The sequence below is a fragment of the Neolamprologus multifasciatus genome, chromosome 13 (genome assembly GCF_963576455.1).
Source record: "Neolamprologus multifasciatus chromosome 13, fNeoMul1.2, whole genome shotgun sequence".
In the NCBI taxonomy this organism is placed as follows: domain Eukaryota; kingdom Metazoa; phylum Chordata; class Actinopteri; order Cichliformes; family Cichlidae; genus Neolamprologus; species Neolamprologus multifasciatus.
The window spans coordinates 15,530,878-15,545,929 of NC_140451.1; the positions used below are offsets into that span (position 1 = coordinate 15,530,878).

Here is a 15,052-nt window from a genome sequence, read left to right on the forward strand (position 1 = left end):
GACATTGATCAAATCCCAGTGAATAGTGATTTCTTTGCCTGCACATGAAGCATCTGATTCTTCAAACAGATGCATGCTCATGTGTTTCAAAGAGCTCATTGTTCCAGCAGTTCTGGAGAAATTGTTTTCATTTGAAAACACATAGCATTGATTGAAAAACCTGCACAGGCATTTATTGTAGTTATTAGGCTTTTTTTAAAGACTTTAATCTATTCAGTTACATAAAAAAAAAATACCAGATTTTCTAGGAACTAGCCAAACATGCATTTAGCTAGCTCTAAAAAGAAAAAAAAATGATGCTTTTGCCTTGAACTCTTTGTCAAAGCAGTGCCTCCAGCACTAATGGACATTGTGCTGACTTGTTAAATAGTGGCTGTGTTTCTCACTAATGATTGATCTCTCACCTTGGAAACAAGTAGGACTTGCTAAATAGATAGGCCTCATTAAATGAATAAACTGTATAATGCATTCTCTCGCTGTAGCGGCAAACAACAGCATCACCTTCTTCATTATCATAAGCACAAATTAAAAATACGCATTCGCAAGCATTTGCCTCTGTTTTAGGGGTTCGGCAGACCACAGGGCTGGCTGATTATTTAAACAACATTTGTAATGACTTTGAAAACTAGAGAGGAAACCATGCTCCACACACACATATCGGCGAGCTGCAGACTAGAAACCTAGCTGTTTTTGCAGCTGCATTGAAAATTGCATCAGGAGATTATGAGAGTGCTCAGACCCTTCACATGATCAGACAATTCAAAGCCTGATTGAGACCTCTAAGCAGACATCTTTGAGCCTCTAATGCATCTATGATGTTGACAGACAGTTCGGGCTGCTAACCCTGAATTATGTGAAAGGCATACAGTATATCTAACTGGATTTTTCAAATCCAATTGATAGAGCACGGTCTTGAACATTACTCTTGATTCTTACAATGCTGATTTGATTCTTGCTACAGGGCTTCTCTGTACGCATCAGGGAGAGTAAGATAGCTCAGTTAAAGGCGATAGATTGTGCTACATGGTAATGACTGTAATAATGATGATGACAATATGGGATGGGCTGGCTTTTTTTCGTCTCTCTCTCTCTCTTCCCTGTTTAGAATCGTTGTTTTCAAATTTAGACATCAAAGCGGATATGGAATTAAGAGGCTCAGGATTTTTTACCTGTGCAGTCAGGATTATGGCACTCTCTGCTTTCTGCCCAGTGACCGCGACACTCAGATCCCCCATGGGCGGCTGCTGAGCACTGCCTGGTCCTCTGCTGTGTGCCATTGGCACAGGTCACCGAGCAATCGCTCCAAGAGCTCCACTCCTGCCACTGTCCGTCCACTGAGGCACCAACCACAACCCAACAAGCATGTCCCAAGTGAAGGGAAAAGGAGGGCAGACAGAAATGGGAGGAAATATTCAGATCACTATTCTCTCTCATACTGAAAGCCAATAAAACAGATGTTATGTGAAATGCAAAAATTTACAGGGCAACTTGTCAAATTTGGAGACTCAGACTTGCGGTCGGGTGTCTGCTTTGTTTTTTGTTTGTTTTAATAAAGTCAGAGACAAAAGAGAATAAGACATAAAAAAACAGATATTGGAAGAGTAGCTTCATATTAAGATTCATATTATTAAGAGGTTCAAAGCACACAGTGCCGCTACCTTCTTGTCAGGGAAGAGGGAAAGCATCTGAAATTGAGTGGTTTTCACTGAGTCTGCTAGGACAGCAAAGCCAACATTTACTGTGTGGAGAAACTCATCATCACTAATCTGCTTACCATTCACAGGCAACTGCGAGTAAGTGATTTTGACGTCAGTTTTACAGTATTCCTTCTCAACAGGGTTACCTAAACCGCTTTATTGTGGAAGCTCAGAGTCTGCATCCATTCCCTTTTCTTTTTTTACTTACCTTTAAAATATTGCACTGACTAATATATGTGAGGTGTATTGCATTTTACAGAACTGATCTTTTAAACGAGTCCATGCTTTACTCATAACTGTTAATAAAATGATTTCTAACAGATTAAGAGAGCAGACAGATGATACCTGGGCAAAGGGCTATGTTGCAAAGTTTAGTCTGGGTCTCAGGTCCATCACAAGCCCTGCCTCCATGCTGGGGAGGAGAGCACATCCTAGTCCTAGTGCGGTGACCTCTGCCACATGTGAATGAGCACAGGCTCCATGGTGACCACTCCTCCCACACACCGTGTACTGCGGGCACAGAAAAGGCGTCAGGCCTAATCAATGTCTCTGTCTCTGATACAGCATAAACAAAGGCCTCACCGAACTGCGCTGAGCCATAAATAAAACAAAATCAATTAAAATAATTAGCAGCAGAGTAATGTAAGTAAAACACAGAGCACACAGACATTGTGGGGGCTATTCTCTAGCTCAGCCATAAGCTGCAGTCTCCTCCAAACATTTATCACAATAACAGCAAATGCTGCTCCTCTAACAACGCGTCGTACAGTAGCACAGGTAGAACACAATAAAAATGTCAATCTCTGACAAGGGAGTTTCAACGTGCAGAACACCAACAATAAGAGTCCAGACTATCTAAACCAAGGTAACCATCAGGAACAGCAGGTCTAACAATGTCACAGTCTGTTGAATCTTCTTGGTTGACTGAGAATCTAATAGCAGGGGACCTTCAAGATAATGTGGGCTGACAATGGTTCTGGAAAGCTGTCATTGCACTAACATACTGATCATGGTAATGCACAAAACAGACAATCTATAGCCTGCTTCCAGTCCTCAGAGTAAGTGTGCAATATTTAGACTACGTATCAGGAAAGACGGATACATCCAAAAGAAAATGTATTGAACATTATGATATATGTTGCGGAGGTTATGTTGTTTCCTTTTGAATTATAAATCTGTGGCATGTTGTTTTTGAACAACATTTTGTCACCGCTGCTCATTAAAGCCAACATCAGTGAGATTATCTATCTAGCATTCAACGTCAACCGTGAGTTTGACATAAACGAATACTCTAATACCCTCTGATCTATCTATTCAGATCATTTATTCCACTGAAACATGCTTCTAAATATAGATATTTCTCATGTAACACAATGTTTCTTGACAAAAGTGCAACTTTTAAACTATAATTGCTTTTTTTTCAATTAATTTAAAACAATAGCTGGCAAAAGGCAGCATTCCTCTGGCATCTTGGTTTGTGTGTAAGCTTAACTGGGTTCTAGTTGACAGATGGTGAGTCTTCATAAAACTGCGGAGAATATTTGCTATTGGCTCATAGTTTTACTTTGGAGAGGGAAATGTGGAAATCTGAGAGGCAGACAGAAGTAAGACACCTCCTGTCTTGTCTTGGCAGTACTCCTAAATGTACACAGAGATATGGAGTGATGAACACACTGCTTTCAAAATGTAAAAGTTTAACCCCTGATATTAGTTTCTGATGCAACTGTTGGCAGCTTGATGCCAGCACTGAAGTACATTTACTGACAGAGTTATGGCCCAGCATTAACTTTAAGTGCATTGCATAAAACCCAGAAAATACTGAAACTGTGTTTGTTACCAAAAAGTCAATGTCTGTTTTTATCTATAAATCTTCAAACTTATACTTATGCTCTAATATATCACCCTTAACTAACTTGATTATTTTCTGCATGAGAGAAATGGAAAGGTGGCCACTTTCAAAAGTAAATCATAATATTAAAAAAATAATACTATATGACATTGCAGTATAGGCTCTGGTGAGCTCTGATGGCTATTGAAAATGAGCGTTCAGCTTCAGTGTGTCTTCCAATGTTTTAAATAAGCAAATGTTAAACAGAAACCTGCAGTAGATGGACGGTGCTGTGGCCGTGATTAGGCTCTACATTTTCAGAAGTGTGGGAGGAATTTCTCATGTCTTGCACTTGCAAATTAGCATGCGCACAATTAATAGAAGTTTGTTGTAAACAGCATATCTGGTGGTCTTATCATCTTTTGTCTACAAACAGGACTTAAGACCTTAGTAATGTATGTCTGACTACTGTACAATGGCCGCTGGGGCTTGATAAATCCTCTTCAGAAGGGTCGTTGTCCACAGCTTGTGCAGAAGCTTAAAGTCCCCGCAGTACAAATTTTTAGATCTCAGGATCAGTTGTAGAGTAGTTGGATCTTGGGATCAAGCCTATGGTCCGCCATGAGGCAAGCTACCGTCTGTCCCAGCCCGTGCCTCTAGGCGCTACTTTGATGCTCTTAGCTAAGTGGCCCATGGTGACTGAAGCCTTTACTTTGAAATATTCGAGTTCAAAGCTTGCAGTCACCACAGCTAGCAAAGATGGAATAGGATTCTGTGCCTTTGTGTGCTTTTTCTCTGAACTGCAGCCATGATTTACAGGGATGTCCATGAGCAATGCTATTGGTCTGCTAGAGGTGAAATTCCTGGACCAGTACAAGATGATGGACAAAGCAACTGCATTTGCCAAGAATGTTTTCATTAATTTGAGGTAAGCTGGGATTTGGGTGGCCTTCTCATTGCTTTCCAGTGAAGTTTAACCTTTTTAACTTGCTAGCTAGCTTCTTTTACTCAACTGTAGTCACCATACAGTATTTATTTTGTTTCTGAGTGCTTTCTCTTTTGATACAGAGTGGTTTGAGGTAGCTTCAGATAACCCAATCAATGCTTCTGTAGTGGAGTAGATTTGCATCTGTCACACAGTAATTCAGTTAAATTCAGAGGGTTTTTTCATAGAAAAAGACCTGTCAACCAAAATGTCTAAACAAGATTTTATATATTATCATGCATGTAAAATCTTAACATATTTGTACTGATTCTAAAGTGTAGGTTTTTGACCTGTGTTTTACTTATTCTCCACTTATTTTTCTATTTTTACACACTTCATTTTTTATTCCATTGTAATTGTCCTCAGTGCCCATGCTAAGCATAGGTGAATATATCCTGCAAACCAAACCAGGAAACCTAGCAGCTAGCTACAGCTATGGAGTGTATGAGCGGCATTAAACAACCTAAATTTAAATTATTAACCCCAACCTGATGATGTAGCTAGCTTTACTTAGAATATAATCCTGCCTAAATGACAACACAAAAAAAAAAAAAAAAAGATAAACCTGTTACCTTGGGTGACACTTCATAGCAATGCAGATAGCTAGCACAGTTTATGCTTCCTTCTCGTGTTCAAAGGGATGGCATCAAAGAGCCTTCCTGTGGATTTACATTGCAAAGCTTGCCGGCTAACTGAACTTAAGTAACAGAAAGCCAGAGGGGTTTAATGTCAAAGGTATAGCTCTTTATGATTTTACCAAACCTCACATTGTGAAATGTCTGATGGTGACATGAGAAATAATATTAGTCTTTACAAAAACAGAGGATGCCAACTTTTATTCAGGATGGAATCAGATTTTAGACATATGTGCTCCTGGTTTTATCTTATATGTAAGGAAAAATGTTATTCTGATGAATATCTTATTGTGTGCTACAGTTTAAGAATCTAACAGTAACCTTAAATATGTACTGAATGTTAGTGCTGTAGAAAACCCTGAACTGAAGAAATGTCAGATATCAGAATTCCTGTGGACTGTGCTACTAAGAATAAAGCGAATAAGATTCAACAGAAAAATGCCATGGGTTTTTGTTGCTTGGCTTGTGAAAGGACTAGCATTTTACAACCCAGGGGATATTTCATACAGCAGATGTGTTGCTGTATTTTGGCATATTCCATCATGTTGTGTATGGCATCACAACTTATGTAGGCCCAGGATTTCTAACAGCATGCTTGATCTCAAGATGCAGAGCTCAGGACGCCGTTCACAGACGATGTTGCTGTTTTCAGTCATGGCAACTATAAGGTAAGGTTTCTTTTGATTGGAAGTGATGTGTCTTTAGGCATAATGTATTTTGGAGGTGTTCTTCTAAGCTTGGCATAGCACAGAGAGCAAAGAAAGCTAATCGATATGTCTGCCTTACAGAATATTAGATGTATACTCTGTGTTTCATGTGGCCCCATGCCAGGCTGGAGTTCTTTGTAGCAGTTTGCTACGGTAACTAAGTATAGTTAGTGCTATGTAAGTATTTTAAGGATGACCCGATAAAACAACTTCTTTGATCCTAGTGGTAGATTTCAAGTATAAGTAAGAGAACAGCAAATCCGTCATCTTTCAAGTATTATAGACAGCAATTTAACAACACAGCAGGAGCGCATTGATACGGTCTAAACTAAAAACCCATTAAACAAGTGAAAATTAGAAAAGCAAATTAGAATCTCTATTTTGTTGCTCTTTTAAAAATTTAAATTTCTAATTGCTTTACTTTCCCCTAAGTGTCAAGGCACAGTTCTATGGTGATTTTCTCCATTGTTATTTGAAAAACGTTTTGGAACCACAGTGATAATTCAGCAGGGTTTATGCTTTCTGAACTGAATAATACTGGGCATTGAGGAGTCACATCAGGGCTGAAATGATGCTCTTTTATAATGATGACTCATTCTCTTTCTGTCTCTCAGTGTTGACGCGCACTAAAGGAATGACCCTGTTGAAAACCACCAACTTCCCACTTAGACAAACTCAACCTAAAATAGGATATAATACATCACTAATCAGAATGTCAGAGGATGCAGCTTGCAGTGTTTTTGATCGGCCATAATTACTTAGGAGTTTGCGGTCTCCGTCATCAAATACTTTGACTTAACCCGAACGCTAAATCAACTTATTTGTGGGAGTAAAAAAAGAGGGGAAAAAAATAAAAATTGACAGGGGTTACTTGTGACACGCTGTTCTACCAGATTCGTTCTGACAAACATTTTCATGCTGCAATCACCAGCCAGCAAAGAATCTGACGCTGATACCTGACTGCCAGTGACTCATCTGCCATGCCATCATGGATTGAGGAAGAAATGCCTTAAAGGGTGTTTGAAGAAAGCTATTTTAAAATGCACAGTTGACCTTCAAGAAAATGAAGCTGACGATATATCAGTATCTACATCTCCCCGGGCTCCATGTGGATCCACATGTCATTAAACCATTTCAATGCTGATGAATTGATTCACAGTTATATGAAATGGAAAACGCAAAAGTGATAATGAAAAAAGAAAAACAACATTCACAAAATAACATCAAAGAAACAAAGCATTAGATTCATTATATTATTACTGCATACATTTGGAAATATAGACACATTCAGAAATTTGTTAAAACAGAACAACACATTTCCTCCCATATCAACAACAAAGGTGCAAAACATTAATATTCAAGAATCTGCGGCTAACACTACCTGGACAAGGGGCAGTGTTATTGCAAACCCTTGATTCTCTTAAAGGGCCGCTGCAGTGTGTTCCGTATGGTGAGACACATGTTCTTGTTCGCACCTGCGACCCTTGACCGCATGTTACAGAGCATGAGCTCCACTGGGACCACTCCTCTGCACCTGATTCACCTGTGTGGGAGAAGGGTGACACTAGTTAAATGCAGTAGTATGGTCCTGGGGCTTATACCGCTTATACTGGGCAGGGTGGGGCAATGTGGGCAGGTTTGAGTAAAAGAGGGAGGAGCCAACATGAGTAAGGTCGGGGTGGGGTGAGTTCCTAAAGAAGAAATTAACATACAGTCTATTCTACCTTTATGTGATCTTTGATGAATACTGAATTGGCAGCTTAATTCTTTTGACTCGTGATTCCATTTGCAGGCAGCATAAAAGTGTTTTTGTGGCTGCAATCACTGGGAGTAGTAGCGTTAACAAATGGCTCTCCAGTATAGGAGTAATTTGTATATTAATCTGCCTTTTTACACCAAATTCATGCAAAGATCACAGAAAAGGTACAGCTATGTTTGGAAAAAATGAACAGTAGACACTAGGGTTACATCTATCGCTTTCAATTCATTGAAAAAAAAAAGGTCATGCATTTCAGTGGAACTCAATATTATGTTTAAAAAAGTAAATTCGCTATAAGCAAAAACAAAGTTTCATGGTGGCATGCAAGAAAAGACAACATCTGAGAAAATAAAAATGGAATTTAATGGGTGTTAGTTCAGAAAGGGGTCTTAAATGTGGATTTCCTTGCACTGCAGCAAACTATCTAGTTTCCTTGACAACATTGGAGCAAATTCTGTGTTTTAGACAATGGCTTCAAAAAAAAAACTTTTTTAATCTAGCTCAAGTTGTTAACTCGCAGGGATGGAGGAAAATGAGAAAGTTAGCTGATTTTATTCAGCAGATCACAGCCATTTTCACGAGTGGCTCAAAGCAGAAGGTTTTCCGTACACTTAAATTTAAATTGTGGATGCCCAGAAGGACGTGTAATCTGCGGTATTTAAGCCACAGGATGTGAATGTGAGTCTGTCTTTATGGGCTAGGCCTTTAAATCTATAGGGAGAATTTGCAGTTGCTTAACTCTGCGTGCAGACTTATCATCATTAAATCATCATACGTAGCAGAAAGTATAGCAGATTAGCGAGGTAAAGGAGCATAGCTGTTACATTAACTTGGAGATGTCTGACTTAACTTAAAGGATAAAAAGGAAGAAACCGCATTGAGCCTTTCAATTTTAAATGGTACAAAAGGTACCCCAAAAAAGCCATGAGATGCTAAATAAAGCTGCATACTATGATGAGGCAGTGGGGTGATTTCCAAAGCCACAATAGCCAGAATGAAAGAAAAAAAGAATAAATAATTTGGTGACAAGTGAGTGGACAATAAAATTCCCACATGAGTGTAGTCACCGAATAATTGCTCTACGATTATGTTAAAATCCAGGTGAAGAATTCATTTTCTTTGAGGCTTTATGCATTGGAGGGATAATTCAATACAAAGCGAAATATTTTCAATTTCAGCTCTGAATACATTTATGTCATTGAAAGTCATCAAATCATATCAGAATTTAAAGTCGTTTCACAGCATGTTGTAACAAGGACACATAGATTCAGCCAAATAGGGGTCTTAACCCTGCCCTTAATTTTGTAGATCATAAAATAGACTGAGAGGTGGATCAATTTGTTAAATGAGGCAGTACAGGGAGAGTAAATTGTGTGAGAATGAGAAAACAGAAAAGCACAGCGGATGCAACTCGACAGGGAAACAACGTACCTACAGCGTGGGGAAAATGAAGAGATGTTAATGAGTATATGTTAGTAGTGGTGCGAATGCATGTACAGTGTGTCATAAATTAAAATGACAATGAAAGGAAAGGAGTTTTTAAACAATGACAGCAATTTAAACGAAACAACACATGAAAAAAATAAAACATTTCCCAAAACTTAAAATAAAAAAAACCAAAAACTTAATAATAGCTACAACTAAACCCACCCACTAAAAACAAATGTTGTCTAGCTATATTAAAGCAAAAGATACTTAAAAAATAATGAAAGCAAAATAAAGATTTTGCTTGGATTTGTACCTAACTTGTTTTACTACTTTCTGATTTTATTTAAAAAAAAAAAGAAGCCAAAAATGGGTGGATCGTAAAAGCCATAATGAATTTAGATCATTTAAGTTTTGAATTCGCTACACTTGCTGAAACCACACAGGTTCGTTTTATCTCTAAGGGCAACATCTATCAGTTCAACTTATGCCAAGTATGTGTTTCATATTTGGCCGAAAGGGTGGGTTTTTTCATCGAATGACATTTAATTTATCACGCCTTGGAGGAAATAATTAACTACATCTGGGCCATAGTTTTAAACTGCTGTTTAATTAATGTTCCCCGAATATACTGTATGAGTAATCCACTCACCAACTCACTATGTGACAATAAAACAAACAGACCCACAAAACCCAATTATGTCCTATATTCAAAGTAAATACTCCTAGAGAAATGGGAAACTTTCTTCCTCGTCCATATGTAGCAATAGAGAATGAGTAGGAAAAATAATAATGCAAAACATTTCCACTTAAAAGGTGCAGTACAAGAGAGAGCATGCATGATGAAATTAAGTTTAGTTAACAAAATAAAGTCAAGAAACATAACTATTGTATTACCAGTTTGTGCCATAAATTTAGCAGATTCAGCTTGCTCCTGCAGGGCCTTTGTGTCATGAACTGATCTTGGCCGCTGACTTTTTACTGTATGCTCTCCGATCATTCCATATTCTATGGGACAGAATAGAGGTTCATATGAAAGCTAGGCTTAAACATGATGTTCTGAGAACAAAAAGCTTATTACATACTGTTTTCAGGATGTTTGAAGCAACTGCAGTACATGGCTAGAAACAAAGACCACACAAGGTTGCATTTAATTTGTCCTTTTCTCTATGGCATAGAACAATGCAACAAATTTATACGGGTGAGTTGGAAGTATTAATTGAGCTTGAAAGCACAGCGTAGACACATAGCAAACATGCAGATAAACTCACATTGTTTTTTTTTTCTTGTTGTTGTTTGTTTGTTTGTTTTTAAAGACTAACACTTCATTAGACCAGCTCCCTCCCTCCCGCCCTCCCTCCCACCCTCCTGCACACCCAAAAAAGAAAAGAAAAATAAATGAAAGTAAAAATGTGTAAGCCATCAGAAAGCCACAGAGGAGGGGGGTCATGGACATAACATGCTATTGATCCACGGTTTCCTCAACACTTTGTCATCTTTGTGTGATTTCTTTTTGGATGGGCAAGTCCAGGAGACTGAGAGGCTTAGACAAATGTATTCTGAGCTGTATTCATTACAATGCATGCCCTCTTTGCTTCCCATAAAGGAACAAAGAGACAATGAGTACAGTGTTTCAAGCGACACCGAGAAAAGTGATGCTAGAAATATTGCAATTAGAAAGGAATTTGCATCAGCTCTTTTAAGCAGATGTATCATACTGTAAATAGCTCATGCAAATTGTTTTTGAACTCTTGTTTTTAATTAAAATCTAGCATTACTTATGGCAGTGTGAGCCTAATGAGGTGATTTTATCATTCGCAAATAGGCAATGCAGGTGATGCATTAACAACAGATTTACACATAACTTATGTTAGTACATTAGACAATACAATGCATCAGCCATTGATAGGAGTGCTTAAATGATCTCTCCTAATAGAGTTTGTAGCCTCGTTTTCCTAAATCCCAGCACCAAGCCGAAAGCCTCGAAAGACTGACCTCCCTCAGAGTGAGCCACAGAGGGAGAAATCTGTCATCTGATCTGATCACGTTACACAGAAAGTTAGAAATGTTATGACTAATTATACGGTAAATCACTTGAGTACAGAAAAGACAGTTGTCTAATCCGCGCATCAGACTGTTGGCATTAACCAAATCACATCAACAAACATGTTCCGTGATTGGATTAAGAAAAATAAATAAAGAAATCAGGGCAGCTAGATTCAAACAACATCACTACCCAGTATAGCATCAAGGAAACTGTGTTTGTGTTCGCATAAAAAATTCGAATATTAAGAGGGTACAATGAAAGGAGGGAAAGCCGCCAGGTAGAAACAAACATCGCAGCCTTTTGATGCTGATTGGGATCTTCAGGACCGTGACTGCACAAAGTAACACGCTTTAGAAGCTTGTTCAAAGGTCTTTCAGTCTGATTTGATCATGTCCACATCTGTTTTGCTGAAATTAGGTAGAAAGCACAGTGTGAACTCTTTGTCGTACAAAGAATGAGCAGGTACACTGATGATTGGACAAACAGCAGGCAGTTCATCGAATGTTCAGCCGTGTAAGGCTAACTGCTGCAGATACTCTGACATGTTGTTGCTTTACAGTGTTTCATGCTCTACCCTGTGGTGTCTTGAATCATAAACTAATTCCTCATTTGGCAGAATAAAAGGCCTGTCTGATTTAGTCAGTCTGAATGCCTGCTTCTTTGTGGGAATTTTTTAAAAATAACAGCGCGCGCTGCTTTTTAATTATTTCATACAAATGGAAGAAAACACTAAAAGCTACACGACGGCATACAGTAAAACTTGCTTGCCGCTTGGCTCAGTGGGGTTAGCTGAGTGCCCTTAAAGTGATGTGTCTTTTTGAATGAGTATCCATTTCAGTGGCATTCAGTGCAAGCAATGATTAAAAAACAAAAAGGTGCAAAGCATAATGACCTTGGTGTCAGTTCAGGTATCAAAAAGGACATATGGTGTCAGGGGCTGTGACAATCTGTATTGTCATTTTTAGATACCAATCAACATCGCTGGCTTCATGAATCATCGATGATTATCATACTTTTTCATGGTGTTGGTTATGTGCCTTTGCGAAACATTGATCGGCTCAGTGGTGATATTAGCCTTGCAGCCAGTCACACCTAATCAGCAGCTGATGATCAACAGTGCAACAAAGGCGCTGCAGCATGTCATTAAGAGTGGTGTCAGTAAGATATTTGGATGGCAATTATTACAGCGCAAGCACACACACACACACATTTTTAACACATTTTTAAATACAAGTCTTTCTTCGAAGTCACAGATTCATCATTTTGTGGCTGATATTTGAGTGATTATTTCTAAATCAGTCTGGACAGGCAGCTATTAAAAAGGCTCAACCTGTTGGTACACAAATTAGCGCTGGCTGATTTAGCGCAAAAGACATCTCAGTTTTAAGTCTGTGAGATTGGAGCCTCTTTTGATGCCACAAAGCCAAGATGTTAATCCTAATGTTGTGTTTAGACAGCCTGAGGTAGAATTTATATTAAAAAAAAAGAAGCAAGATGTCAAAACACGACACCAGAAAAGTACAGGGAAATAAGGTATAATTGAACTACTTGGGATTGTATTCAAGCCTGTAGCCATGTAAGGAGAATGAGTGAGAGAAACCAGATTTTTAATAACTGGAGGGGTAGGCTGTTGTCATTTGTCAAAGACACCCCAAAACAATGTGTCTTCACTGTGTTACAAGGCAGAGAGCGCAGTTGATGTACTTAGCATGTCATTACTTGAAAACATTTCTTCCGTTTTAGACAGAATTATTTTGAAGTTTGGTCCAGTATTTAGAACTTTTAAAATGTGTGCTTGAAAGAAAATTAAGTTTAAGATTTATGAGATGTCTCTCTCTCTCAGTCAGGACTAAAGAGCATACTTATTGTTGATATCCATCATGCTTCTGCAACAAAGGAAAGACAATGCCATTTAGAGAAATCCATCACTGTTACCCCTCTTTGCTACCCTGCAGTGACTGATTCGTTCACTCAGTTTTTCTTGCACATAACCTCGATGTAATGCTTCACTGGCAAAGCACGCAATTTTTGGACAAGAAACTCAATACAACTACTTTGGTGCCTATTAGCCTAATTTCAGAATGAGAAATACTGGGATTGCTTTCCAGAAATAGGCAACATTTTTTGTGGAGGAATTCCTTTGGCTTAAAAGGCAGTCCATTTGCTTCAAAGTCCTTGGTGAATAAATCAGTAATAACCACATTTTACTTTTTTCTGTCTACAACATTTTAACATGGGGTCAGGGCCATGGCAAATGTACAAGTTAACTACTTTTTTAAATATGTTTGGTTTATAGTTAATGCATAAAAGTACTGATAACTGAAGGAATGCTATCTATCTATCAACAGTTCTTACCAAATCCATACACAAAACCTCAGACAAATTAATGCACACACTCTTCTTGCGTTTTACATTTTTAAAAGCTCCTAATTTGCTAACTGAAGAAGCAGAATTAGCATTCCATTCAGTGATGCAAAAAAATAAATAAATAAAATGGATCCTTTAAAAAGGTGCAAGCAAATTCTATTACCATGCTGTGCCATCAGTTTATAATGGCAGCCATTTTGCTTGCCCGTCTGGGATTATCAACAAATCAGGTGAGTAATAAAGAGGTTGAGAATCAGATTAGGCTTTTTTGAGCAAAAGTACCTTCCTCTCAACTTTAAGGAGCTGAAATGATTGAGTGGCTAGTCTCAAGTTGATCTTACTGCGAGATATGTGTGGCCACTCTGGAATGGAAAGGAAAAATAGCGCCTTTGTTCCAGTTAGATTTCCAGAGGTGCATCTGTTAGAAAAGCCAGTGCTGCATGCAGAACCAGCCACGACAACCGTGGAGCAGCCAAAACAATAATGAGAAATATGTAATTGGTCAAAATGTTACAAAATGTCTGCTCAGATTATGGACATGGAAGCACCGACCTTGTCACCACAGGACTGTAACCTCTGCAGATTATTACATATGATGCTTACACCAGAAGAATAGCCTGGTGTTTTTATATTTTAAACCCAGAGCAAACTATTTATGTGAGCCTGATTTTGGGGGCTTAAAGCTTAATTAGTGGGCATATTTACAAAGATATTCATGCTTGATTTAATTAATGTGTGACTACTGACTGCATCAAAAACACATTACAAACAAAGACTTTGCACACTATCAAAGAGAGCACAAGTTCCCTGGATCCATGACCTTTGTCAACATTTGGCTTTGATTCGCTGCCTACGGTGGATTTTTAACACTGAAAGTGATCACGGCAGCCACAGAGTCCAGTGGTAGACACTCCGTTTCCAGGTCCATCTTCAATATGTGGACACATTCCATGTGTAATTTCATTGAAAGGTAGTAAAAGCCAGACCCATGTCCAATGACGGATGTGTCTAACCTTGCATGAAATGAGTCTTTACCCCAAAGTTGCTATGAGTAGCTTCTATCAGGGGTACCTCACTTACTGCCCTCCATGCATTCCTGCCTGACTGACTGACTGTCACAAACGCAGCTTTTAATGAGAAGCACTTCATTACAGCTGCACTTTGAAAAGTGTAATTTCTCAAAAAATAGAGACAACGGTCCACACAGACTAGGAAGAAAAATACCCCCCTAGCTGTCTGTGAAGGTTCTCAGTCATCCAGGTCATCGTAGCTCAGGTCATCGTAGCCCCTAGCTCAGGCTTTACTTTGATCCATTACTCAACAGCTATGCTACTGAGGCTGACAAATTTTGGTCAAATGTAGTCATATTTCTGGGTAGTAGGTACATTTTTAGATATTTAGGACTTTTGTTCAAGTCATGAATTACAATGGAAATATATTTAAAGATCCTAAAAACCTAGACTTTTGTCTTAAAAAAAAGTAAGAATGAAAATGTGCTAAAAAAGCTGTGTTGTAATTAATAGCTGAACAAAGTCTTATTTGTGCTAAAGGCCCCGTTCGCTGCTTTGTTATTCAAACATAAACATCAATGCAGAAAAATGA

At 38.5% G+C, this 15,052-nt stretch overlaps 1 protein-coding gene across 9 annotated transcripts in view; it reads right to left on the reverse strand.

Moving 5' to 3' along the window:
• The window catches only part of adgrb3 (adhesion G protein-coupled receptor B3), a 133,514-nt gene that overhangs the window by 74,163 nt on the left and 44,299 nt on the right, over window positions 1-15,052 (reverse strand). For 5 of the 9 annotated variants that reach the window (XM_085183244.1, XM_085183242.1, XM_085183239.1 and 2 more), the window contains exons 3-6: window positions 9,934-10,044; window positions 7,234-7,395; window positions 2,043-2,207; window positions 1,170-1,334 (exon numbers count right to left, since the gene is read on the reverse strand). The exons of 1 other annotated variant lie outside the window; for it this stretch is intronic. In XM_085183244.1, the coding sequence (XP_085039370.1) occupies window positions 1,170-1,334; window positions 2,043-2,207; window positions 7,234-7,395; window positions 9,934-10,044 (603 nt within the window). The remainder of the gene's footprint in view (window positions 1-1,169; window positions 1,335-2,042; window positions 2,208-7,233; window positions 7,396-9,933; window positions 10,045-15,052) is intronic. 3 more of the 9 variants (XM_085183243.1, XM_085183245.1, XM_085183246.1) reach the window with 3 other exon arrangements.